This window comes from Suncus etruscus, chromosome 12 (genome assembly GCF_024139225.1).
Source record: "Suncus etruscus isolate mSunEtr1 chromosome 12, mSunEtr1.pri.cur, whole genome shotgun sequence".
In the NCBI taxonomy this organism is placed as follows: Eukaryota; Metazoa; Chordata; class Mammalia; order Eulipotyphla; family Soricidae; genus Suncus; species Suncus etruscus.
In genome coordinates this window covers 41,636,575-41,664,461 of record NC_064859.1, presented here as the reverse complement: position 1 = coordinate 41,664,461, position 27,887 = coordinate 41,636,575, and the positions used below count along the sequence as shown (strand labels likewise).

The 27,887-nt window shown below is 45.9% G+C and overlaps 1 protein-coding gene across 1 annotated transcript in view; it reads left to right on the top strand.

Moving 5' to 3' along the window:
• Positions 1 to 27,887, top strand: part of NCAPH (non-SMC condensin I complex subunit H) — a 101,128-nt gene that overhangs the window by 39,484 nt on the left and 33,757 nt on the right. The window contains exons 14-20 of the mRNA XM_049784596.1: positions 886 to 1,056; positions 2,379 to 2,492; positions 3,365 to 3,453; positions 3,702 to 3,897; positions 3,980 to 4,052; positions 4,778 to 4,961; positions 5,520 to 5,625. Of these exons, the coding sequence (XP_049640553.1) occupies positions 886 to 1,056; positions 2,379 to 2,492; positions 3,365 to 3,453; positions 3,702 to 3,897; positions 3,980 to 4,052; positions 4,778 to 4,961; positions 5,520 to 5,625 (933 nt within the window). The remainder of the gene's footprint in view (positions 1 to 885; positions 1,057 to 2,378; positions 2,493 to 3,364; positions 3,454 to 3,701; positions 3,898 to 3,979; positions 4,053 to 4,777; positions 4,962 to 5,519; positions 5,626 to 27,887) is intronic.

Genomic DNA, 27,887 nt, shown 5'->3' with positions numbered 1-27,887 from the left:
AGTAAGTAACTGAGCAGAATTGAGGAAATAACCAAGACCATGACCTGGCTTACTGCTGCCCTTTGTGTAGGAAGCTGATGTACACACTCAGGCGAGCAAGTAAGATCTGAGTGGAGTCTTTAGCCTGTGCATAGATAGTACTTACTTGACATCTTCAAAAGAAATTTCAAAGAAACTTCAAAAGAAACTTCTCCCTGCTTTATGAATTAAAATTTTGACCATAGACTCAAAATGCATAGATGTATAAAGATTATATGAATTTGAATTTGGTGCTCAGACTATGTGTTCATACCTCTTCCCATCCTGATGATCTCAAGGTCCTTTCTTTGAATTGACTCATGGGATGCAAATGTAAACAACAAAGGAATGAAAGGACTTGGCCTCATCTGTGTAGATGAGGGTAGAAAGAGCCAGAGAAATCTGTCCCCCTGTGTTCTAACTTGGGGACAGTGGGTGGGCTGCATTTTGGTGGAAGTCCGAACTGACCTCTTGATAAGTTTAGTGTCTATTGGGCAGATCAAGGGAGAGGACGATCCTGGGTCCCACCCCAGTGAAGCAGATGTTTTCCACTGGGCTTGTTCTGATGATCTCTTCACCATCTCCCAGGCTGCCCGCAGGTTGTGGCTACCTCAAACTTTCTGTCACATTAAACCTTCGTTGGTTAGAAGATGAAGGAAAAACAATGGCCTGCTGGGGTTGATGATTTCCTCTCCCCAATCTCTCCCTAACAAGTGCACAAGGAAGAGATCTAGAGGCACCCGTGTGTCCCTCCTAGTCCTGGTTCTCCTGTGAACCCTCAAGGAGCTCTGCTCTTGAGATCAAATATTCTCCTCTGAGCCCCTCAGAGAGCTTCTGCCAAACTTGAAACACTGTTTCCTTGTCTAGGCTGCCGACAGTGATGAAGAGTCGAGTAACTTGTTCGTGGGACCAACAGGGCCCTTTGACCTCACCACATGCCCTCCTCCTAAACTAACACAAGAGAACATGGAACCTGAAGTCCCAGGATTAGATATCACCACTTACAGGGAATCAAACCTGGTTGCTGAGCCACAAAAGGTAGGAAGGAAGCCATGAACCTTCGGTCTTGCTTGCCTAAAGCTATTTAATTTGCCTTTTGTGAGAACCAGCTGAAACTCAAGTTAGGGCTTTTGGTTTTGGTTTTGGTTTTTTTTTTTTTCCCCTTCTCTTCTTGATTTATCCTGTTGCTTTCCAAGTGTCTTCTTCTTTGTAGTTTAGGCCCTGCGACTACACCAGCATATCAGCAGTGCCAGGGATTAAATTTTGCCAGGCAAAATTAACCAGGCATCATATTTGCAAGGCAGGTTCCCTAGCACTTTAATCAAGAGACTGGGTCTTGAATGGAACTATGGGAATAGGTTCGTGCAAAATTTGTGTGGAACTGACTGTACAAAGATAAACCACAGGGTAAGTCAGCCATGCAGTATATGAATAAAAGCTATGGACAGAAAACATGGCTATGGCTTTCTTTGCTGATTATATATACCTGGATTTTTTTTTCCCTGTAGGGGGACTTTGGACTATACTTCATTGTGCTCAGGGCTTACTTTTGTTTTGGGGCCACATCTAGTGATGCTCAGAAGTTACTCCTGGCTTTGCACTCAGAAATTACTCCTGGCAGTGCTCAGAGGACCATATAGAATTGAACCAGGGTCAGCCATGTGCCAGGCAAGCACCCTGCCTGCTCTACCATCTCTCTAGCCCTCAGGGCTTACAATTGCTGACTGTGCTCAGGAGTCATTCCTGAGGTGCTCAGGGGACCATTTGGGGTGCTGGGGATGAACTAGCATCAGCCACATGCATGTCAAAAGCCTTGTCCCTGCACTGTCTAACCTGGTTCCTGGAAAAGCTTTTTTTTTCTTTTTTTCTTTTTATTTATTTTGGGTCACATCTGGCAATATTAAGGCTTACTCCTGGATCCATGCTCAGGGGACTATTAACAGTGCCAGGGATAGTGCATGGACTACCCATATGCAAGGCAAGTGCCTTAACTTCTGTACTTTGTTTGGCCCTGCCCTTGGACAATCTTGACCTAATATATATTTACCTTCTAAGCATCTCAGTGATGGTTTTTAGGCTTGGTGCTTTTATAAATACTTTATTAACTTATCTCTTAGCCGCAGCTCGCGAGCCACGGCTTGCCAACCACTGTCTTAGGCTAACAGTCCAAGTCAAACTTAATGTAGATCAAACATTATCAAAAAGGAATTAGAGTGAGGGGAGAGACTCTTGCAGTATTTCTGGAGCTTCTAATAGCTCCTAATATTTCCTGTCTTTTTATTTTGCAGTGCATTGATGGTATGGTGTGTTGTTTTTTTTTTCCTTCTACTTAGTTTTATTTTGTCACGTCCCTATTTCAGGTAAATAAAATTGAAATTCACTATGCCAAGACTGCCAAAAAGATGGACATGAAGAGGTTGAAGCAGAATATGTGGCATTTGCTGACAGAGTTGCCCAAGCCAGTGGACACTGAGGTAACGGCTCTACTACTCTACATCACCTTCTGTGGCAGAAAGTGGCTGATGGTACAGGAAGGGGTCACACTCTCGTCCTCCTAAACTAGAAGCACTTACTTAGAAATGCAAAGACAAGGGGCCAGAGAGATAGCACAGTGGTGTAGGGCATTTGCCTTGCACACAGCCGATCCAGGACCAATGATGGTTTGAATCCCGGCATCCTATAATGTCCCTCGAGACAGCAAGGAGTAACCCCTGAGCGCTGCCAGATGTGACCTAAAAAAAAAAAAAAAAAAAAAAAAAAAAAGGCAAAGACAAGGCTGTAGAAAAGATTAAGACCTTGCCGAGCATGTGGGAGTTCCAAACATATCTCCCAAGTGCTGAACCAGAGTTAGTTGCTCCTGAGCAGCCCCATGACTGTCTAGTGCAGCTGCAAAAGGAGTGGTATTCAGGCTTTGAATTCGGTGGTTTCTGGGGCTCTGATCTATTCCTCCAGGGGTTCTGGTTAAATAGAAGCTTGTTCCTGGGGATGGAGCTGTAATACAGGTATTCTGTTCCTTACCTTTCACATCACCAACTTTGGTTTAATTTCTGGTCCACAATCTGATCCCCCAATTACAACCATGCTAGGAGTGATCTCAGCACCGGAGAGCGTGGCTCAAATTGCCCTTCTCCCCCACCCAGAAAAAAGGTTGTTCTTGTGCCATGGCAGACAGCTCAAAAAGGCTAAAACAGCATCTGGGAGCCTGAGGTTTGTTATCTGACACTGCATGTACCTACCCAAGGACTGCTTCAAGCACCCCCCAAGCACTGCCATTGTGGCCCAGATACTCCTCCCCTCAAAGAATTATTCTTATTAAGAAATCTTGGGACCTAACTTTCTCCTGTAGGAAAACCACAGTGACACTGGAAAAGAAGAGGACCTGGTTCATGTGGATAAAAGGATGCTCAGTGGACTCACCAAGGACCTGCGGAAGAGGTAGGCTCAGGGCCTTTGTCCCCTCAGCACCCCAGCTGTCTGAGTGATGGAGAGCATGTGTGTCCCTGCCCACTCAGTGCTCAGGCTGTCCTTCCCTTCCCAAAGTGGAAGTACCTGCTTATAAAAAGCACATCAGATAGTCCTTTATTTCTCCTCAATTTATTCACTGGATGTAAGTTTATGCTTGATGAAAGAAACTTTGTTCCATTGTAGAGCTGCTGCTAAATATTTGCCTTTTTGTGTCACAGCCTGCCTCCCCTCATGGCTCAGAACCTCTCTATCCCCCTGGCCTTTGCCTGTCTCCTCCACTTAGCCAACGAAAAGGTAGGTCGAACTGGTAAGTGGAGAGTATTCTCCGCTCAGGGGCCCCTGCCTGTGATTTTTGTTCCCCCTTCCCTAGGTGACATGTTAGGGCTGTCTGCAATCCAGAACCTCCAACTCCAGGCACCAGGACAAAACTTAGAGAAAGGCTGCCAGATGGGAACAGTTGCTTTCCTGAAATTGTCATCTCACAGTTCACAAATAGGAAGCACAAAGCACTTTCACCTCCTTGGGTATCAAAGGCTCGAGGCAGATCCTGCCTAAGTCCAACTCCAAAAGTGACATAGGACGCATATATCCTATAGCATGTGACAATATGTGACCTGGGAGGAAACATGAAAGAGAGAATAGAAAACAAGGTGAGAACAATAAAGCAATCTGGTCTGTGTCTGCCATAGAGAAGTGACCCACAGAGCCAGGATCTAGATGCAGGTGCCAGGACTCTCCCAGAAATGTGTGTCACTCAAGTATAAGGTGCCTCCAGGCTCAGAGATTCCTGCCTTACCTTCTGAGAAAGAAGGTACTGTCAGTAGAGCCAAATGCCACCAGATAGCAGCCTCGGGGCCTCACTGCATTCCCAAGTTGATGAGACCAGGGTGCTGTAGGATTGTGCCCCAGTACTCTGTGGGGTTCTGGCACAGCTTCTGTTTGCTGTGATCATGTCTTTCTTTACAGAGGCACCATTTATACTTTACATTTGTGCTGAAGTCCTTAGAGTTTGTGGCAAAGCTATTACACCAGTCCCTATCCCCCATCACACCACTCTTTCCTCCTCCCCACTTGAGGCCTGTCTTTGGGCTATTTGAGAGCATTTGACAGATGGCATTGTCCTTGGCAGTTCCCAAGATAATAGGGAAAGGATCTGTAATATCCTGCCTATCAGCATAAGTCTTGCCACATTTAGTAATACAAGGGGTCCTTTTTTGACTTTTTTTCTGGTCTTTTATTGCCTTTAGGACTCAACAGCAAGCACTAAAGTAACTGCCCTCCCCCTACCCCTCAGATACTTGTGATGATGGACTCTGGGGCCCTGCTGAGTTCCAGAAGTATGTCTGGAACATATATCTGGAGACTGTCCTGGGAGGGGAGCTTGATTTCTCAGTCCTCTGTGCTGTGACTACTGAGTCCCCACACTTGGCCCAGTCTTCCAGGGCCAAGGGAGGTGAATTAGGGTCCAGTAAGGTCCAGTAAGGTGAAGAAAACTGAAAATGTCCTGAGGGAACTGCTGCCTAGACTACAGAATTTTTGAGGCAAGTATGAGCTATCATAGGGTCACCAAGAGTAAGAGGATGAGAGTAAACAAGGGCTGGAGAAGACAGGCAGATGGGGCTCCTACTGGTCTCCTATTCTAGTTCCTTCTTGGGAGGTTCCAGAGCTTCACAGGCTGCCTTCAGAGTTCCCTTGATATTGGCAAGGATTCAGGCACATCACCTTTGCTGTGACTTGTACTTGTCACCACAGGACAGATCTTACGCTTCACTGCTAGGATCTTGTAATTTCAATCTGGATTTACTTTGTGATTCTTGTCTTGTACTTATGTGTGTTTGAATTCAGAATCTAAAGCTGGAAGGAACTGAGGATCTTTCTGATGTTCTTGTGAAGCAAGAGGACTTGATTTCCCCAGCAGAGCCAACCGTGGGGCTCTCAGCACTTCTGTGCCAGTAGCCTCCATGCAGGGTTGCCACTGTACTGCAACTGAAGAGCCTGTTAGTGTGGTGCTCACCCCCCCCACACCTTCCCCGTAGATCTGGGGCCTTGACTGATGTTTCCTGCCTAGTGGGAGCCACCTCAGAAGACAAGCTGTGGAAGAGCCTGTTCTTACAGAGACCTGTGCCCATCCTTGTTCACCCTGTAATGTTACTTTTCTACGTGGTCCGTGTTACATTCTGTACTTTTCTGTCAACTTCCTGGTTCATGCATATAAAATATGTGCATTTTTAAATGCATATATATATAATGCTTAAGAATAAAATCCTTATGAACACTGCTTGGCAAACGAGTCTGCTCTATCAGTTCTTGAGCTCGTTCTTACCCTCGAGGGGACTGTTTATGAATTTAAGACTGGAGGTGTCCCTGGGCCATGAAGACTGCAGCAGAGCAGATGGAAGAACAACCAAATTCATGTGGGCCTGTGGAGCTTAAGGGCGTATGAGGAGTTGCCTGCTGTGGGTGACTTGGTTTAGCTTGCCCCAGGAGCTTGCTGCTGGTACTCCTGTTTCCAGGAAGAGTGAGGAATATGGGGAAGGGAGCTGACATGGAGCACCTGGCCTCAGACTATACCAAGGCTATCCACTTTTCATCTTGGCTTCACTTTTTATGTTCTTTGCCATTCAAATCACACACTTAGATTTGGAGCTTTTGACCCAAGCATTCTATCCTTGGTGAGTCCCAGTTATCTGAAGCATCTCATTGCTATTAACTACTTTGAGGGCCCGGAGAGATAGCACAGCGGCGTTTGCCTTGCAAGCAGCCGATCCAGGACCTAAGGTGGTTGGTTCGAATCAGGTGTCCCATATAGTCCCCCTGTGCCTGCCAGGAGCTATTTCTGAGCAGACAGCCAGGAGGATCCCCTGAGCACCGCCGGGTGTGGCCCAAAAACCAAAAAATAAATAAATGGGCCCGGAGAGATAGCACAGCGGCGTTTGCCTTGCAAGCAGCCGATCCAGGACCTAAGGTGGTTGGTTCGAATCCCGGTGTCCCATATGGTCCCCCGGGCCTGCCAGGAGCTATTTCTGAGCAGATAGCCAGGAGCACCGCCGGATGTGGCCCAAAAACCAAATAAATAAATAAATAAAAATTTAAAAAAAAAACTACTTTGAAAGCTTAAGTGTTAAAAGTCAGAAGTAGGGAAGCATGAAGTAGATAATTACTCCTATAATAAACTTTCTCCTAAGCCAAAAGCCACACACATGCACACAAAACAAGTCCCTGCCCTGCTAGACTGCTTTCAGATTCTATCCAAAATATTACCTGTTGGGGCTGGAGTGATAATGGCAGGTAGGGTATTTGCATCTGGCCAATTCCAGTTTGGTCCCCGGCATCTCATATGGTCCCCCTGCACTGCTGGGTGTGCTGCCCCCACAAAAAATTACTTGTCATGTTGGCTTTTGGGCCACATCCAGCTGTGTGCTCTGAGGTTACAGGAGATGAACCTAGGTCAGCTGCATACAAAACACATGCCTAACCCACTGTTCTATTGCTCTGGCCTCTGTCCATTTCTAGACCATTTTTTCATTCTTTTTCTTCTCACCAGAAGTCAGTTTATTTTGCTTGCCTAGCAAATTTTATTATATTCCAGGCATTTTGGATTTTAGACTCCTCAAAGCTGAATTTTTTCATTTCTATACATTAGTTTTAGTTTTGGGGACTTAACCACTTATACTTGACCTTGGAGGATAAGCTTGATGATTTGGTGCTTGGGGTGACAATGGAATGCCACTGGGACCTGGGGGGACCTGGTGATGTGGGAGAGGTGAGGTATGTGATACTGGGGGTTCAGCTCTACCTCCCACATGGAAGCATTTGCTCCAGCCTTTTTAGTCATCTCCACTGTCCCCTCCTGTATTTTTGGTCTGTGTTCAGACATAATTTGGCAATAGTTTGATGTTTTTTCTGGTGCTTTATAAGGTGGCATCAGAATGATTGGCAGTGTGAGGGTGGGGAGCTTGGGCCAGTCCCAGCTGTGCTTGAGTTACTCCTGATCTGTGCCCAGAGATCACTCTGGCAAATCTTGGGACCATATGAGATGCTGGGGTTGGAACCCAGGTCAATTGTGTGTAAGAGTATTTCCCTCTCCCTTATACTATCCTCCAACTCCTAGAATGATTTTGCCTGATTATTGAGTCAAAACTTTTTCAAGGGGCCGGAGAGGTGACGCTAGAGGTAGAGTGTCTGGCTTGCAAGCGCTAGCATAGGACGGACCATAGTTTGATCCCCCGGCGTCCCATATGGTCCCCCAAGCCAGGAGCGGTTTCTGAGCGCATAGCCAGGAGTAACCCCTGAGCCTCAAACAGGTGTGGCCCAAAAACAAAAACAAAAAAAAAAATCTTTTTCAAGTAATTCACCCCTGTCAATTATATGCTATCATTTTTTTGTTTTGTTTTTGTTTTTGGGCAACACCCAAAGGTGTTCAGGGGTTAGTCCTGGCTATCTGCTCAGAAATAGCTCCTGGCAGGCACGGGGAACCATATGGGACATTGGGATTCTAACCAACCACCTTAGGTCCTGGATCGGCTGCTTGCAAGGCAAACACTGCCGTGCTATCTCTCCAGCCCCTTTAATGTGCTATCAAAGCAGGAGCTTTGACACTTTTTTGGTCTTTTTGGTGGTTCTTTCAATGTCAGGAAATTTCCTTACAGAATACAGAGCTTTCTCTAAACCCACATGAAGCTTCCTTTTCTGCCCCCCAGATCTTCTCAACTTTATAGGCTCCTGGGTCTCTTTGCACCACCACCACCTCCCCAACTCCCTGTTCCCACAGAATGGTCTGGAAACATCAAAAAGTTGTCTGGTCAGAGCAAAGTAAGTCAGAAGAACAAAAATAAACACAAGATAACCTCACTTCTCTGTTGTATATAGAATAACTGAATGAGGAAATGTAACAAAGGGGGGAATCACCTGCAGACAGAAGAAAAGAAATCAAGGTGGGAAGGAAGATGAGAAAGGGAAGTAATGGGGGAACAGATCCAGGCTTCCATTTATATTGGGAGGGGCAGAGGGAATGGAACAGCTATACATCCAAAGCATAGACAACACTGAAAACATGAGATCTAAGCTGAAACCAGAGTTTATTGCTGCTGCTGTTTTTGTTTGTTGGTTTGGTTTTGGGTCACACCCAACTGTGCTCAGGGATCACTCCTGCCAACGCACAGAGGAACCATATGTGGTGCCAAGAATGGGTCAATCACATGCGAGTGCCTTATCTGCTGTATGATCTCTGGTTCTGCTGTTATATGTTCTGTTAGTGACTTTTGAAGACTAATTCTATATAGTCCATAATTGTTTTGGCCACTCACATCTCTGGTCAAATACCTTAGTGGCAGCTAAGGGTTTGACAGTTTCCTTAAATGCCTTGAACTAGATAATCTTTCATCCATTGCTAAGATGTGTCCATCTAGGCTCAGGCAGTTAATGTCTTTCTTAGACTTTACTCTGTTTTTTGTTTTTGTTTTGTTTTTTTGGCTTCTGGGTCACACATGAGTGCTCATGGGTTACTCCTGGCTCTGAGCTCAAGGACCATTCCTAGTGGGTTTAAGGGACGGTATTGGATATCAGGGATTGGATCCAAGTCAGCCACAAATATGGCAAGAACTATCTCTGGTCTAGCCTATTTCTTGCTTGAAAATGTGCTCATGGTCCAGTAGTGCAGATCTTTCATACCACCCACACTTCAATTGTTTATTTATTGATTTAGGCCACACCTGGTGATGCTCAGTGCAGGGCAAATGCCCTACCTGTTGTGTTATTGCTCCAGCCTCCCACTTTGTCTTTTTTATCTTCAGGAAGATATTAGAGGGTTCAAAGTTCCCATTTTATTATCACATTACTCAAAGTTTGTGTCCAAATCTTTGGCTAGACCCTTGTTGAGCCTCAGTTGGTATCTCAAGGACTAGGCAGATGGCTTAAAGTGTTAAAGCATATGTTGTGCATGAGAGTCCCGAGTGTAATCCCTGGCATTGCATGACTCCCTAAGAACCACTGGAAGTGATCCCCAAGAATTGCCAGTAATTTCTCTCTCTCTCACTCTCTCTCTCTCTCTTTCTCTCTCTCTCTCTCTCTCTCTCTCTCTCTCTCTCTCTCTCTCTCTCTCTCTCTCTCTCTCTCTCTCTCTCTCTCTCTCTCTCTCTCTCTCTCTCTCTCTCTCTCTCTCTCTCTCACACACACACACACACACACACAAATGGTATCCAGACCGAAGCAATAATATGGCAGGTAGGGTACTTGCTTTGCATAAGGCCAACTTGGGTTTGAGCTCTATGGAACAAGGTATGGTGGTCTTGTGCTGGGGTGTATGCCCTTTCCAAGAGCACCATTCTACCTACCCACAATAGGTCTGAACCCCTATTTTAACCCTTTAACCTAGAGAACAGACTTGAGAACCTGGCAAATGTTTATGTACCCTATGCCTACTGATGTGAATCCAAGTCAGCTACCTTCCACTTGAGCCAGTACTTCTGACAGAAACTACATCAAGGCAGCCAGAGCAAAGTCATTACTACTGGGATAGGCCATAGGATTCTCCTCCTCAGGCTCAGCAGAAGAGCATTCCCAGACCTGTCTGCTCAGTACTTCCCACCCCATCCACAAGCCCAGCAGTATCTGAGGAGGCCAGGATAATATGTCCCCAAATGCTCTAATATTCCAACCTGTTCAAAGCTCCAGCTTCTCCCAGTGATGGTCCTGCGACACATATTCACTCTGTAACTCCACATAAATGGCAAATTTTATTTCTTTCTTTTTTTTTTTTTTCAGATTTTATTTCTACCTCTCAGGAACATCAAGGAAATGAGCAAGGACCATGCACTCAGTCAGGTGCTGCACCAGCTTCACAGTGGGATAGACAGATTCTTTTTTGTTTTGTTTTTTTTGTTTAGTTTTTGGGCCACATCTGGCAGTGTTCAGGGGTTACTCCTGGATCTCTGCTCAGAAATTGCTCCTGGCAGGCATGGGGGACCATATGGGATGCCAGGATTCGAACCAACGTCAGTCCTGGGTCATTTGCTTTCAAGGCAAATGCCCTACCGCTGTGCTATCTCTCCAGCCACAGACAGATTCTTTTTATTTTTGTTTTTGTTTTGTTTGGGGGCCATGCCCGGCAGTGCTCAGGAATTACTCCTGGCTCTGCTCTCAGTAATCACTCCCTGGCAGGCTTGGGGGACTATATATAATTTTTTATTTTTAATTATGAAAACAAAGATGCAAAGAAAGAGGACAAGGTGGGCCCGGAGAGATAGCACAGCGGTGTTTGCCTTGCAAGCAGCTGATCCAGAACCAAAGGTGGTTGGTTCGAATCCCGGTGTCCCATATGGTCCCCCGTGCCTGCCAGGAGCTATTTCTGAGCAGACAGCCAGGAGTAACCCTTGAGCACCACCGGGTGTGGCCCAAAACAAAACAAAACGAAACAAAACAGAAAGAGGACAAGGTAAAGTTACAGTGGAAGGACAATCTACCCATAACATAATTCTCAGAAGAAGTCCCCTTGCTGATATCTTAACTTTGAACTTTCAGCCAAAGAACATTAAGATAAATAAAACAGAACCCATGTACAATTACTTTGTCCCTCAAGTTCCCAGATTGTAATACGTTATAATATTTCTTATCAGCACACAAAGCAATGTAAAGCCATAAAACTTATGTAACTCCTTAAACATTAAAGGCATAGTATTTTTTTACATTTTCATGCACATTCATATTAGTTTAAGTTAACCTCAAAAGTTTAAGTGGGTTTTTTTAAGGATTAGAGTCAAAGGAGCACAGTAAAAACGGAGTTAGAGTGGCAATTATTGTTTGCATAGGCCCACCAAAATATGGGGGACATGAAAAGGAAAACCCTTGGCCCAAATACAAGGAGACCCTATCCCTGAAGTTTCCTGGCATAAGACCAATTCTAGGCTCCAGGCAAGCCAGTTGTACAGATGGATTCTAACTCAAATTCCCTGTCTAGATCCTGGGCAGACTGTGACAGGCAGAGCTTCCATTAGACACAGGCAATGCCTTAGCTTCCTCAACAATCATGCCAGGTATGAGGCCGCCCCTCTGAACAAAGGCTTCTCTCCCATGTACCTGAGGGTGCTCAGGAGCTTCTATGTACCAGATAGTGGGGGCCCAGATAAATCTAACACTGTTGGATAAACCTGCCAAGTCAGTCACCACAATTGAGCAGGGAAAGTTCCAGAAAAAGGAGTTCCTCCTTAAGTTGCTGTCCCATGCCCTGGTGGAGAGGGAAACACCAGTGTCTCATGACCCGAGTCTCTGCTACCCTGATCACAGACAGTCTGATTCTTCAGCAGAAAGTGGGCAGAGCTGCCTCTTGCACCCCCACAGAAGTGGCGATAAGAGCTAAATCCAATCTGCCTCCTGCATGGATTGGATGGGGCGTTCCTTAATCCCCTGAGCTGGAGGAGGGGGCCCACAGAGACACAGTGGGCATGTGGCCATTTCCCTGAAGATCCACCTGGCAGTGACTGCAGAGGTGGGGGTGCAAGAAAGACCAAGAGGACTAAGAAGATGTCAGGTGTGGTAGAAGCAGAGAGTGAAGTCCTCTCTGGCTGCATCTAGGGGTGACAGCAAAAGTGAGGCTGTAGGCTCAGGGAAGAGTCTGCTCAAGACATCACAGCACAGAAAATGATATGAGAAAAAACTCTTGATGAAATCAAGGGGGGAAGTCAGAAGAGAAACATCCAAGCATCTTGCAAATCTGATTTAGAATTAAATGGGAAGGAAGAACAAAAGTTTATCAATATGTGACTACAGACCTGAGCTGGAAATTCTCTGAGTAGAGGAAAAGGGTGACTTTCCTTTCTTACTGCCTTCTTTTTTATTGGGGGGGGGGGGGTTCATAAACTTCTGGTACTGTACTCAGGGATCACTCCAGAGCTGCTCAAAGGACCTTATGGGGTTCCTGGGATTGAACCTGTGCAGGGCAAGCTCCCTACCCACTTCAGCCCCTGGGTAGATTTTTAAAAGCAGGGACAAACAGGGGGCCGGAGCGGTGGCTCAGCAGTAGGGCATTTGCCTTGCACATGGCTGACCTAGGACAGATGGAGGTTCGATCCCCCCGCGTCCCATATGGTCCCCCAAGCCAGGAGCGATTTCTGAGCGCAGGGTCAGGAGTAGCCCCTGAGCGTCACTGGGTGTGGCCCAAAAACAAACAAACAAAAGGTAGGGACAGACAATGTTGAGAAATGTGCTCTTATAACTTACAAAGCCAAAGAACATTCTAGAAGGCAGGTTTTATGTTGCTTTTAGGTTTTCAGTTTGCAGCCTGAGACTGTGGGAGCCTAAATAGCCTTGGGAAGACTTTACTGAATTTTGAGGGCCCTGGTGTCTGTTGGCTGTCCTGGCACTAAAGTCTTGAGGAGTCTACAGTACTAGGGGAGACTCTCACCTTCAGACACAGGCACTTGTGGAGGAGAGTTGCCGTTCAGATGCTGAGGCTTGGGGTTGGAAGTGGAAATATCTGTAGGATCGAAATCAGAAAGAAACTCAGGCCTCCCCCAGACACTCTAGCCAGGGGACCCTTAAGGAGATGAATACTCCCACCCAGGGGCAGTATTCATCTCTTCTCCTTTTGGGGGGTACATTCATATAGTTCCCACTGGCTACAGGGCCTGTCCTGGCCATCTCTCCCTCAGCAGAGAATTTCTGGGGCCATCTTCCCTTCAATCTGCTCCAAATTGGCTGCCTAAGTCAAGGCCACAGCATTAGCACAATCACAACTTAAAGGCTCATGTAGGACTCTCCAGACTGCACATCAGAGGCGGTTCCACCAACAGTAACAGTGGCTTTTAAAATAGGGACTCAGGGGACAGAGAGATAGCACAGTTGTTTTGTTTTTGTTCGTTTTTTCGGGCCACACCCATTTGATGCTCAGGGGTTACTCCTGGCTAAGCGCTCAGAAATTGCCCCTGGCTTGGGGGACCATATGGGACGCCGGGGGATCGAATCACAGTCCTTCCTCGGCTAGTGCTTGCAAGGCAGACACCTTACCTCTAGTGCCACCTAGCCGGCCCCAAGAGATAGCACAGTTGTAGAGCTTTGCCTTGCAAGCTACCGACCCAGGACCAATGGTGGTTCAAATCTCGGTATCCTGTGTGGTCCCTCGTGCCTGTCAGGAGCAATTTCTGAGCAGAGAGCCAGAAGTAACTCCTGAGCGCCTTCGGGTGTGGCCCAAAAAACAAAAATAAATAAATAAATAAGTAAATAAATAAATAAATAAGAAATAAGAACTCAGGCCAAGGCAGCTTCTGCAAAGCCAAGGACCTCCTCAGCCAGCACTGTTGCTTACAGGTGATCCTTTACCTACTTTCTCCCAGAAATCCTCTCTTCTTGCAGCTGGAGGGATGGTTCTTGTTTCTTTTCCCACTGACAGAATGCCTGGCCTTTGTACCACAGCTGCCTCTCCTCTACTCTAACTCAGGCTTGTCTTCCTTGTTCTTGGCAGCTCACCCCTACATGTCTGGGCAGCTGATCCTACAGCCTTATCTTTCTTAGGGACAAGGTTGCCAACTGGTGCTCCAGTGCTAGTCTTTTTTTTTTTTTTTACTTTGTTGTTATGTAATCCAGAGATACTCAGGGATTACTACTCCTGGCAGTGCTTAGGGGACCATACGGGATGCTGTGTATGGAAACTGGGTCTGCTACATGCAAAGCCAAAACACCTTAACTCCTCCTCCAGGTGTCAGGCAAAGGTACAGAGAAACCACTCCACTTCTCCCACACGGGTCTAAGCCAGCATAATTAAACCAGAAAGTTTCCAGATAGTTGCCTCAACCAACAACTCGAGGACCTGGGCTATTCCATATTCATCCATCAGAGCCCAGAGTGGGGACACGTGTTGCAGGCGGAGATACGCATTGGTGTTAGCCACGCTGTTTCACCCAGAAGCAAACCATGTTCTGGCAAGTACTCAAGTCTCAGGCAGCAGGCGGCTCCTGTCAGACTTGCTGGTCCAGGGCAGGGTTCACGAAGGGCAGCAGGCTGAGTGCCTACACATGCGTAGGGTCCAGGCTGTGAAGCCCACACGGAGGCAGCCCCGCCAGCAGTCATAGTTGTGAAGACTACCTTTGGGCTTCACCTGTCATAGTTGAGGTCCAGATGGTAGGCTTGTGAGGCAGTCCTGATCTTCAAGTCCTACCCCATTGTCATCCTCTTCAGCAGGCAATCTTTGGGGCACAGCTGCTCCTCTGGGCTGCTGGCCCACAGCCTCTTGCATCCTCTGACCCAGGCTACCTGGTGCGACCTAGGCCCAATTAGGAGATCTCTGTGTGGCTCTCCAGGTAAGTCGATCACCCTGTGATTTTTTTAGGCCATACAAATATGCTGAGCTAGGGTGGGTTGCATATAAGACAAATCCCTTAAACCTTGTAATATTTCTTTAGCCCCAGACATTTCTGTCGGGGGGGGGGCACCCAACAGTGCTGGGGAACTATGCAGTACTTAGATAGAAGCCAAACTCCTGCACTCCAGTGCCCTGCCTCCAGCCAGACCCCTGAGTTCCAGTGCCCCCCCACCCCCAGCCATATCCCTGGTGGAGCACCACCTCCTGCCCATTAGTAGACAAAATCATCAAATCAATCTGCCTAGTGGCTAGACCAGAAGACCATCCCCTGTCACACCCAGCCTCCTTTCTTCCCACTGCTACAGGGACAGCTGCAAAGTGGACTTGACAGTCACCTCTGCTGCTGGAGACTTCAGGAAATACAGCCTGACCTCTGGATCTCAGCTATGACAGGTGAAGCCCAGAGAATTTCTGCAGCAAGGTTTTTGGAATCAGTGACTGAGTCAAGTCCTTGATCTTCGAGTCCTACCCCATTGTCATCCTCTTCAGCAGTCACCAGGTCTCCCCATATAACTGAGCATTGCCAGGTATAGCCCAAAACAAAACAGGACCAAAAAATTCCCATCCAGCTGTCAAGAGATAGGACAATGGTCAGGGCACATTCTAGGCATGCGGTTCAATTCCTGTTACCACAAAGTCCCCTGAGCATCATAGGGTTCAGCACTTGTGCAGCACCATTGGCATGGACCTTCTCATCCCTGGAAGCTCAGGGCTCTGGCAACATTGCATCCTTAGACCTTTATGTTGATCCATTGGCCTGATTGACCAAAGATTGACCAAGAAACCTGGACTTCCTCAGCACCACTTGGGAGACCTCCTGTCCAAAATAAATATAAAGAAATAGATGAAAAATTTCTTTTTTTTTTTTTTTTTTTTTTTTTTTTGGTTTTTGGGTCTCACCCGGCAGTTGCTCAGGAGTTACTCCTGGCTCCATGCTCAGAAGTTGCTCTTAGCAAGCACGGGGGACCATATGGGACGCCGGGATTCAAACCGATGACCTTCTGCATGAGAGGCAAATGCCTTACCTCCATGCTATCTCTCCGGCCCCAATTTCTTTTTTTTTTTAATTTGGTGGTGGTGGTGGTGGTGGTGATAGATGAAAAATTTCTATCTGGTATAACAAAAACACTTAGGGACAAAAAAAATAGCTTGATGGACCAAACAAATGCTTTGCATGTAGGAGGCCAGAATTCTATCCTTTGCAAAGCCTGGTCTTCTAAGCACTGAGATGGGAGTTGCCCCTGAGAAGCTCCAGGGATAGCCAAAACACAAAAGCAAGAAAATTTTCCCACTGGAACTGGGGAGATGGCTGACAGGGTTGGAGAAGACCCAGGTTTGATTTCTGTCACTTTATCATTCTCCAGCACCTTCAGGGAAATAAAATTTTTTCATCTATGCACATAATACACCAGCAATTCCATGCCAACAGATTTAAGAATAGATATCAACAAAGACCATACATTAAGTTTAGAGTAAAGGACTGGAGAGACATTGCAAGATAAGTCACTTGTTTTGCATGTGGCTGACATATAAGTCTTCTAGGTTTTGTCCCCAGCACTACATGGTCCTCCAAGCACTGCCAGGAGTGAGCAGAGAGCTGAGAGTAGTTCTCAAGCAATGCTAAGGTTATAGCCAACCCCTGACCCCAACAGTCAGAGCAGAGGGTACTGAAAAATAGACACAAGGTTGGGCACTTACCCTGAACACAGTCAACCTGGATTCATTCCCTGAAACCTCATATGGTCCTCCCACCCTCACCAAGAATAATCCCTGAGTCAGTAGTAAGCCTTGAACATCATTGAGTATAGCTTCCAAAAAAAAAAAAATGTTCAGAGCAGAATTCCTCATGACAGAATGGGCCATATTTTTTATGCTGCTCAGACCCCACTTCAGGAGTGAAGAACTTGAGGTCATCTGTAGCTTGGATGGAAAAACTCCATTAGAGTCCAGCTTTCTCTGCCCACTGCTATCTACACAAGTATTGACCTCCCTCATGAGAGCAGGAAGCTTATTTGTGATGTCACATATAAGTCCCCTAGTTTTTGCAACAATACAAAGAAACTGATGGACTGTGAGGATGATCTAAGAGAAGACCCTGTACCTTATGCTATGCATGTGAATTTTGAAAACAAAATTAAGTTGTGATGTTTGAGCTTAGAGCTTACCTTTAAGGAGGAAATGACTGTGTGAAAGTAGCTCTGGGGGTCTAGGTATGTTCCCCAACCATAATGGGCTGGGCATGTATATAAGAAAAAGTCCATCCATCAGAACCCTCAAATTCTATAAACTACATCTTGGTTAAATTACCTTTCAGCCCTAACCCGATCCTGAGGGATGGAACCGCCAGCATCCCTTGAAGCAAGACAGCCCAGACAGCATTGCCACCTGGTGGAAGGAAGCAGAACTGGCGGTAGGGCTCATCCTGGAGGGAAGCTTCAAACCACACTCACTATCCTTCAGGCCCCCTTGCTGGCCTCCATCCCCAGATTCCCCCTGAATGTTCCTCAAATTCTCAAGCTTGGCTATAACCCTAGGTATTGGAGGTTCAGAGAGCTGAGGAAGAGAATTGCTGGAAGATTAAGAATCCAGAGCTTTGGGCCAGAGCGGTGACTCAGGCGGTAGGGCGTTAGCCTTGCATGCGCTAATCTAGGACAGACTGCAGTTTGATCTCCAGCGTCCCATATAGTCCCCCAAGCCAGGAGCAATTTCTGAGCGCATAGCCAGGAGTAACCCCTGAGCATCACCGGGTGTGGCCTAAAAACGAGAAAGAAAAGAAAGAAAGGAAGGAAGGAAGGAAGGAAGGAAGGAAGGAAGGAAGGAAGGAAGGAAGGGAGGGAGGGAGGGAGGGAGGGAGGGAGGGAGGGAGGGAGGGAGGGAGGGAGGGAGGGAGGGAGGGAGGGAGGAAGGAAGGAAGGAAGGAAGGAAGGAAGGAGGGAGGGAGGGAGGGAAGGAAAGAGAGAGAAAGGAAAGAAAGAATGAAAGAAAGAAAGAAAGAAAGAAAGAAAGAAAGAAAGAAAGAAAGAAAGAAAGAAAGAAAGAAAGAAAGAAAGAAAGAAAGAAAGAAAGAAAGAAAGAAAGAAAGAAAGAAAGAAAGAAAGAAAGAAAGAAAGAGAGAGAGAGAGAGAGAGAGAGAGAGAGGGAGGGAGGGAGGGAGGGAGGGAGGGAGGGAGGGAGGGAGGGAGGGAGGGAGGGAGGGAGGAAGGAAGAAAGAAAAAGAAAATAATTCAGAGCTTTGGGGTGGGAGCTGGAGTGATAGTACAGTGACTAGGGCATTTGCCTTGCAGGTAGCCGGCCCAGGTTTGATCCCCAGCATCCCATAAGGTTCCCTGAGCCTGCAATGAATGATTTCTGAGAGCAGAGCCAGTAATAACCCTTGAGGGTTGCCTATCCCCCCACCCCTGCCAAAACAAAACAAAAGAATCTAGAGCTTGAAGAAAGAAAGACTCACCAGCAGGAGTCTTTAAGTACAGGTGAGGAAGTAAAAATAAAAAAGTGGGGGGGAAGCTAGTGAAAGTTGCTGAAAGGAAAGTGTTAGGAGGACAATGGAGGGGAGCTGGGTCCCAAGGGAAGGACACCGACAGACCAAACTAGGGGATTGCCATGATCTCCAGGTCCATGAGGCTGAGGCTGCTTTAGGCCTCAGGTCCATGTGGGCCCCTTGGAATCTCAGCTACAGCTCAGAAGACATACCCGTGATGGCTTGGCAAGGGTCCCCAGTTTTGAGCCAGAGATTTCAAGTGACTAAGGAAGGAGGAGGATGAAGTGGTCACACATGCATGGTCCAGGGCCCCTTAGCTGCTTTGAATGGTGATCTCACGTATTTAATAGCCACAAGCTCCAGGGACATCTAGTTGTCCTCTCTGAGCTCCAGTTGGCCCTCATAAGGAATGAGAAGTGGGCCCTTTTCCACAGTAAGTAACAGCTCTACCAGGACAAGAAGAGATAGCAGTGCAATTCTCAGGCCCAGGGCCTACCCCTTCTGCTGCTGCTGAAGGTAAGCTAGCTTGGGAGTACATGAAGTATAGTGTCTCCAGGGTTTGTTGTTGGTTTTTTTTGTTTTGTTTTGTTTTGTTTTGTTTTTGGTGTTTGGGCCACACTCGGCGTTGCTCAGGGGTTACTCCTGGCTGTCTGCTCAGAAATAGCTCCTGGCAGGCACGGGGGACCATATGGGACACCAGGATTCGAACCAACCACCTTTGGTCCTGGATCGACTGCTTGCAAGGCAAACGCCACTGAGCTATCTCTCTGGGCCCATGTCTCCAGGGTTTTGCAAGCCTGGGACAGAACAGGGGCAGAATTCAGAGGCTGTAAGGAGGGATGCCAGCGTGATGGGAGCAGCCTTACAGACTCCTGGAAGCTGGATAGGGATGGTGGGGGTGAATGAACGCAGGCTCTATAGTAATAAAGTAGGAGAGGGAGAGAAGGCAGAGGCAGCTTCTGATGTCATCTGGTCAACTCTGGAGGACTGGGATATCTCGTCCACGCTGCACACAACTGGTCAACCCCAGAGACGAGCAGAACTGGAGGAGCCCTGGAAGGCAGGGCTTCTGCACAACTAGACATCTGGTCAACTATCCCCATACCAGCGCCCTGCAGAGCTGCTGTACCACTTGCTGCAAAGAGCACTGAGACTTAAGAGAGAAATCCGTGGGGCCAGAGCAGTAGCACAGTGGGTAGGGCACTTGCCTTGCATACAACTGACCTAGATTTGGTCCCTGACACCAGAGCAAGAAAGAAAAATAGTGCAGTTTGGGGAGTGGAGCCCTCACTACAAAGCCCTCATTACCTCCTCCTGAGGGCATGTGGGAGGGGAGCCATTGCCTCAAGAATGAGCCCCAGTGGCCAAGAAGACAAATCACTGCTGATACCAGGTCCTTCCCCTTCCCCAAAGCAAACAGTAAGAAAAGAGCTTCCGGACCGGAGAGATAGCACAGTGGCGTTTGCCTTGCAAGCAGCCAGTCCAGGACCAAAGGTGGTTGGTTTGAATCCCGGTGCCTGCCAGGAGCTATTTCTGAGCAGACAGCCAGGAGTAACCCCTGAGCACTGCCGGGTGTGGCCCAAAAACCAAAAAAAAAAAAAAAAAAAGAGCTTCCTCAGAATTGATTGTTTCTGTCAGTGTCTGTTCAGGACCAGCAGGTCCTAGCCATCAGCATTTGCAAAGAGTGACCACCAGGGACTGAGGGAGCTGGAAGAGCAGCTTCCCAGGGCCTCTCCACCTGGGCTGGAGCAGCAGCAGAAGAGATGGCCAGTGCCTGAGGGCATGCATCACAGGGGCAGCTGTTTTCTTTTACTGTGCCCGGTGCACCCATATCCTGCCTGCCCCTCCCTGCCCAAATGCTTGAAGGAGGAAAGTGAGACAGGTTTCCATCTCCGTGCCTGCCCAGTGCCTGCTCCAGGTGCACCATGCTGCTCGGGTGAGGGCACTGCTGTGGTGTGGATCATCCTTGGCATGAGCCTTTACCAGTGACGACTTTGTGTATCTTTACTCCTTTCAGCCACCAGATTGCAAATATTTCCAGGGCACAAGAACTGTGGTCTGTGCTGTCCTGACAGAGTGGCACAGTGTGAATGAACCCTCTGCGATCCAGAATCTCCATCACCAGCTGCTATGGGACTTGGGGCTGTAACAGAAAAAGAAAGCAAAGAAAATTCAAAATGACAGATTGGTCATAAGGAGGGAAATCGAGGGGAGTTAGGTACCAAGGGAGGGACACTGACAGGTTTGCTGAGAGAAAGCCAGACTAGAAGATTGTCATGACTTTCAGGCCCATGAAACTGAGGCTGTTACAGGCTTCAGGTTATGTGGGCCCCTGGGAATCTCAGTTACAGCTCAGGAGATATAACCAAGATGGCATAGCATGGGTGCCCAATTTTGAGCCAGAGCATTCAAATGAATTCCAAAACCAATCTCCATGTTCCATGTCACCGTCACAGACAGCCTGAGTATGTGAGGACTGACAGATGGTAGTCTGATGGTAGGTCTGAAATCCCTCCACAAAGCAGGCCCAATGCTGAAATAGTTGCACATTTGACAGATAAGGAAATTGAGGTTCTTGAGGTTAGGTAACTTGACCAAGGTCATGCATTTATAAAGTGGTGGAACTTTTCACAATACTAAATTGGGAAAATGAGCATCATTTATAGAAAAGTTTCAATAAAAAAGCCCAGGTTTTCCAGTTAACCCTCAATTACCCAGAAAAGTCACTTCCCCAGAACCTCCTGATATGCAGGAACTGGCGCATTCACACCAATGAAAACTTCATAAACAGGCCAGACCCTGGGGGAAATACCATACAGAAACAACAGTTACATTTTCTGAATTCAATCTTGGGCTGGGCAATTCCCAGTAGAGAGAAGCAAAAACAACCTCATATAAAACAACTGGCCCAAAGCAGCCATCGAGGGCACAGCACCCATTTGGGTTCCTCTCCATTTGGGTACTGCTGGCTTTGGGGGATCAGGAATTGAATTTGGCTTTACACATACAAGGTATGTGCTTCTACCACTGACACACATTCAAGACCCCAGCAAACCCTGTGTGTGTGTGTTTAATTAAATAATTTTTATTTTGACCAAAGTAAATTACAAATCTTTCACAGTAATATTTTAGGTACATAGTGACATTGAATCAGGGGCATTCCCACCACCAGTGTTGTCCTCCCTCCACCCCTATTCCCAGCATGCATCCCATATCCCCCTCCTTTGTCCCCCGGGCTGCTAGTATAAGTGGTCCCCTCTGTGTCTAGCTTGTTGTAGATTGGGTTTTGATTCTGTTGTCCTTGGCTTTGGATTTGGAGTTTAAGCGTGATCATTTTTTATTTCTACTCAATGTTCATACACCTGTTTGGTCTTGAAAAAGAAAAAAAAAACACTCAATGAGAGAGCTGGAGCAATAGTGATAGCACAGCGGTAGGACATTTGCCTCATATGCAGCTGACCTAGGAAAGACTTCAGTTTGATCAGCCAGGGTCTCATATGGTACCCCAGGTCAGGAGCATTTCTGAATGCATAGCCAATAGTAATCCCTGAACATCACCGGGAGTGCCTCCCCCCACAATAAAAGAAAAAAAGTTTCAGAAAATTACTACAACATGTTACATTAATTGCCTTGCCATGTGGCTGATCTGGGTTCAGTTCCGGGCACTACATATGATCCTCCAAACACTCCCAGAGTGATTTCTGAGCAAAAGGAAGCCCTAAGCACAATCGAATGTGCCCCCAAATAAACAAATAAAACAGATAAAATCAGAGCTGAGACTAGCACAGTGGTTATAATAAATGTCTATCATGGCAAGTGGTTAGGGGCATTTGGCATATTTACATATAAACTGCCCCATCTGCTTCTATCATTTTAGCCTCTGATGTTCATTTTTCTGAGCCTCTTGGGGAATCTCTGCCTTCTAAACTGGCTTATTAGGTTCAAAAAATTCCCTGCCAGATATTTCAGGTGCTAACTGCTTTTTATACCAGTTACCATTTCTTCCATCTTCTGTCCTAGAGACATGATGAACTCATTTGCTATTGAGTTCTTTCATCTCCTGTAGTTTCAAACCTATTTATAAACTGCATAACAGCTTTTAACTGCTTGTCAAATATGCCACTGCAAGATATTATTATTAATGTGTGTATGATAGACACTTCATTTGTTAATATTATGATACAAACCAAATGTGTAACAATATAAAAAGAAGAAAACACCTGTTTCTGTCATTTAGATTCTCATCTTGGTATAGATTATAATGGTTTGAAAACAAATATGGATTTGTTTGTATTGCCCAAATGTAACACAGGTTTAATAACTGCCACCCCCAAGTAGTCCAATGGGCTCTGATATGAGCATCTATGAGCACTACAAGTTGTGGCTCAACAGTGAAAAGAAAGAGAAAAGATGACAGGTGACAGAAGAGTCATAAAGTTGTTCCTCTGTGGTTGTGGAATACCCCATCAAAAACCACCACAAAATGAAATATAATATTCTATTTCTATGCATACAGGTATTTCAAATACTTGTATTAATGTAGTTTATACTATAACCCATATGAGTATATAACTTGTCACATTTTAGTAACTTGATGAAATATGTGAACATCAACAAAATTCAATATTATAATATTTCAGTCCTCCTACAAAGATCAATTATGCCAATTTTAATAAATCACCTACCCATTCTTTCTCAGTTCTAAGCACCCAACAATTTTTTGTGTCTATAGTGTGTTTTCATGGACTTCTCAGAGAGATGCTAGCAGATACTATGCAAAAGTGTTTTGGTTTCTTGCAATTAACAGGATTTTGCTTGGTTAGTCCAAGTTTGTAACATGTATTAGCAGAGTCTATTAAACTACCATAGGAATACATTACATTTTAGTTATCTTTTACTATTAAGTAGACCCTTGTTTCTTGTCTATTAGAAACAGAGCTATGCATATCTGAATACAAGTCTGTGAATGTCTGTGTTTTATTCTCTTGGATATATACCTCGGAATTGAGCTTTTTGGCTACTAATAGTAAAAATTTACACTTAACAAATTTAAGTATTATGATATTTTTGTACATCACATGAAGATGTCAGGTTCTCTGCATCTCACCATACTCTGTTCTTTACTTGTCTGTTCTTTTAAGAAATGAATGAGTGGCCTCCAGCCAAGTCCTCCGAGCCCGCCGAGACTGCCGAGCCGAAGCTGGTACGAAAGGAGTTTCCTTTCTATAAACTCTAATATACAAGACACTGATGGAATTTTGCAAGAATAAAATACCTAATCAAGAAATGAAGAGGAAAAAATGAACAGACATTTCCTCAAAGAAGAAATACAGAAGGGGCCGGAGAGATAGCATGGAGGTGCTTCTCTGTACAGCTCATCCACTTCCTCATCTGTAAACCGATCTCCCATTGTGGTCAGCAGTTCTCTCAGGTAATCTTCCTGAATGGTGCCTAAAGAATAAAGAAAGCGGGATTAAATACTAAAAAAAAAAAAAAAGAAAGAAATGAATGAGTATCATGCGTCATGTTACTGTGGATCAATTTCTTATACCCTACTGATAAATATAGTATTAAGTGTTTATTTTTCAGGTAATGATCATTCATTAACCTTATTTTGTAAACTCTCTATTCAAATATTTTAATTTTAATTGGGCCACATAGGTGGCAGGTGGGAGCTACTCCCAACATCATAGTAGGGAAAAACTCCTTGTAGTTCTCAGAGAAAATGAGATTTGGGAGATTGAACAGGATTTATAGACTAGCAAAATGAGTTCTGAAATCCTCGTGCTCCCCAGGTGGACATCATTTAATAAAATTATTTTGAACTATAAATACAAGTTGTGGAATGCGTCCTATTTCTGGTCCCTCCAAAGACAGTGCTTGAATGGCCACTGAACAAGAGATTCAATTTGGGGCCCAAATACAAAGCGTGACTTCCATCATCTTTTGAGCTACCTTCCTAGCCCACATCTATCTTTACAAATTCTAAAATATCAAAGCATGGGGCCTGAGTGATAGCACAGCAGTAGGGCATTTGAGTTGCATGTGGCAGACCCTGGACAAATCTGGGTTTGATCCTTGGTATACCATGTAGTCCCCCGAGCCAGAAGCCATTTCTGAGCGCAGAGCCAAAAGAAACTCCTGAGCACTGCTGAGTATGGCCCCCAAATCCAATAAAATTCATTAAATAAACAAATAAATAAAATGTTAAATGATATGTTTACAAAACTAAGGTTATACATCATTCTTCACAAACAATAATAACTATCATTGATATGCACCCCTAAAATATCAAGAACGATCTACCTGTCTAAAGCTCAAATGCTTCATTCTTTGACACTGTATGTTAACATGCAGATTTAGATGTGCTTATTTTCCACAGAGGGTTGTCTTTAAAATGGCAGTACTGTTGAACATATTTTATTATTAGCTATTCCAAATACATAAAAAATGAGAGTAGTGTAATGAAGTTACGTGTGACCCAAAATATAGCGTGAGATGCCTCCAGTCATGCAGCATAAAAAGATAAAAACAACAGAATTTGGTAAGCTAGACCATCTTGTAAGATTCAAAGGCTGCTAAAAAGAACATCAGGTGTAGGTTGATTAGTTTCAATTTATTAATGAACTGGGAATCGTTAAGGCTAATAGTATAGAGAATTAAATCTTTTCCTGCTGGGGGCCGGGCGGTGGCGCAAGAGGTAAGGTGCCTGCCTTGCCTGCGCTAGCCTTGGACGGACCGTGGTTCGATCCCCCAGTGTCCCATATGGTCCCCCAAGCCAGGAGCGACTTCTGAGCGCATAGCCAGGAGTAACCCCTGAGCATCACCAGGTGTGGCCCAAAAACCAAAAAAAAAAAATATTTTCCTGCTTCCTCTTCTTACTCACAATAGCTCTATATCAGAAATAACTTGCTACCATCTGTGATTTAGGTGCAGGGTAGCTGAAAAGGGTGTGTGGTCAACACCTATACAAAAGACATTAGATAGAAGCAGACCTGTAAAAGGATGGTAAGGAGGAGAGATGAAAGACTGAGAGTGGTTCCAAGGAATAGGGTGTGTATTTGGATATTGATAAGGGGAATGGTGGTGAGGAGGGCAGGCAAGGAAGAAAAGGGAGAAGGGTGGTGGGTGGGAAAGATGATGATGCAAGGCAGAATGGAGGCTAGGGTTGGCTTTATATGTCTGTGATGTCTGGTTTGTTGTTTCCATGGGATCAATGGAAATAAGAAACCCAATCCTGGCCTGCATGTTATTTATGAACCAGAGGAATTTTCTGGGTCAGATTGTGGTTTTCAGTGTCCAGAACTGAAGCCTCTTACTCCATGCAGAGCTGTGACACTGGCTTTGTCAGGTCCTCACACCTCTGTTCTATCTCTTCAGGCATTTCTGTGGTGACATAGCCTGGCATTTTCAGCTGGGGAAAGAGACAGGATGGAATTTGCTTTTGGAGTGTCCTTAAGAAGGACATCAAACAGTGTGGATGGGATTTTGAAAAGAAAGTGGTGGGGTGGGCCCACCTGTTCTAGAGGAAGTAGCGGTGGAGAGAAAAATGGAGGGAGGGAAATCAAGAGTTTAGAGTGTTTGACCCAGGAACACAGAGTGGCATGTCAAGCCTACCTTGGCCTCTACGCCATGTGGGTATCCTGGCAAACTCGACTGGTTTGCTGCTCTGCCATATGCGAACTGATTCCTGCCACCTCCACCTTTTCATCAAGGATGGGTTTGTCCACCTCCTCACCTTGAGGTCGTGCTTTAGGGTATGACAAAGGACTAACCCCTTCCTTACATCAGAGAGCCAGGAGAAAACACAGAGTACATCCTGAAAGACCCATCAGCAGCACCATGTGTGTTCTTGTCCCCCAGGTTCTCTTACCAGGTTCATTTACTGTGCCTTCCAGCCCCTCTCATCAGGCCCAAGAGGATGGGAGGAATGTATGAAGGGCTCCAAATATCCTCCCAAACTTGTCCATTTTAGAAACCAGAACCAGCCTTCCAAGGGAGAGGTTTACTTAAACAGAGGTGCCACTGCTGAGAGATCTATCTGACAGGTCCCAATATAATTCAACATGGCACATGATGGATGAGAGATGAGATACAAGCTGGTTTCTTTAGGTGGCCCACTAAGCAGGTGGTCATAGGCCACTGCTTCCCATTTGGTCCTAACTCAGTGCCAAAGGCCAAATTCATCCCAGAAACAGGAAACACACTAAGGCAGTTTTCCCCATCTCAGACTGAGCAGAACACTGGCATGTGGAGAAGCAGTGTGCCATTCCCTCTCCACTTCATGGAAAGCCACACAGGGAAGTGTCACCCTTCCTCATCTTCCTGTGTAATCTTACCTGGTGGTAAGACCAGCCCATTTCTGGGAGGGGGTCTTTGGAAGATAACAAAAGGATTGCCTCAGGGGTGTAAAGGGGAGTGAGAGATTCAGGGAGAAGGAACAGGAGAGGTTGGCAGAATGGAGGAAGAAGAAATAGGTTGAGACGGCAGGGCAGCTGAAGAGAGCCTGCTTAAAAGGTTAGATTAAAGGCCACACATGGTGGCTAGGGCCTTAATAAACTTGATGTCTCCAAAACCTGATTGCCTGTAGATCATTTCCTCGCTGCTATCCTGAACCCAGAGACTCACTAGCAAGAAGGGGTTGCAGGTGCGGGGCCCGGGCCAGCAAAGAAAGGCCTCACCGGTGATTCAGCTCACCATCATCCACAACCATCCAGGACTCAATAATTAATAATATGGATTTCTATAGGAAAGGACTTACTCCCTTGGGCTTTTGGCCATCTTGGACAGCAGGGGTGTCCTGGCCACTGCCTCTGCTGTTCTTCTTCCTGCATCTCTTGCCAGGAATACAGTCAAGTTCTTGCCCATACTTTCTCAGCTGCAAAAAAAGCAAGGTAGGGGCCAGCAAGGTGGCGCTAGAGATAAGGTGTCTGCCTTGTGAGCACTAGCCTAGGACGGACCTCAATTTGATTCCCCGGCGTCCCATATGGTCCCCCAAACCAGGAGTGACTTCTGAGTGCATAGCCAGGAGTAACCCCTGAACGTCACTGGATGTGGCCCAAAAACCAAAAAAAAAAAAAGCAAGGTAGTATGGTGTTTCTTGCCTTCTTTTTGACACCCTATTGACAAAGTTATTTTCTAATTGTACCTAAAAGAGGACAGTGTATGGTAGGGTATACAATCCCCAATGACTATCCACTAAATTGGGTTCAATCAGTGGATTTGCATGGGGTATCCGAAGGCATTTATGTAATTTAACTTTCTATTTCTAATTCCAAGTTTTGGGCACAAACCCATGGTGTATGTAGTAGAGAAGTAAGCATGTAAGTCCTTGGAATTGGGATGGGGTGGGGCCATTGTTGCTTAGAGCTTGGTTAGTGCCATTTTCACAGCTGGCCTCAATCTTATCTCCAGAACCTGAACTAAGCAGAGGGCAAGTCAAGCCACTAAACCTCATCTGCCAAAATTTTGTTAGTATCATATGCTTTCTCTCAGGAGAAGACAGAAAATGAGGATGCCTCAAGAGCCCAATATAGTTATGGCACTCACAATACCTTTTAGAAGACAGGATAACCT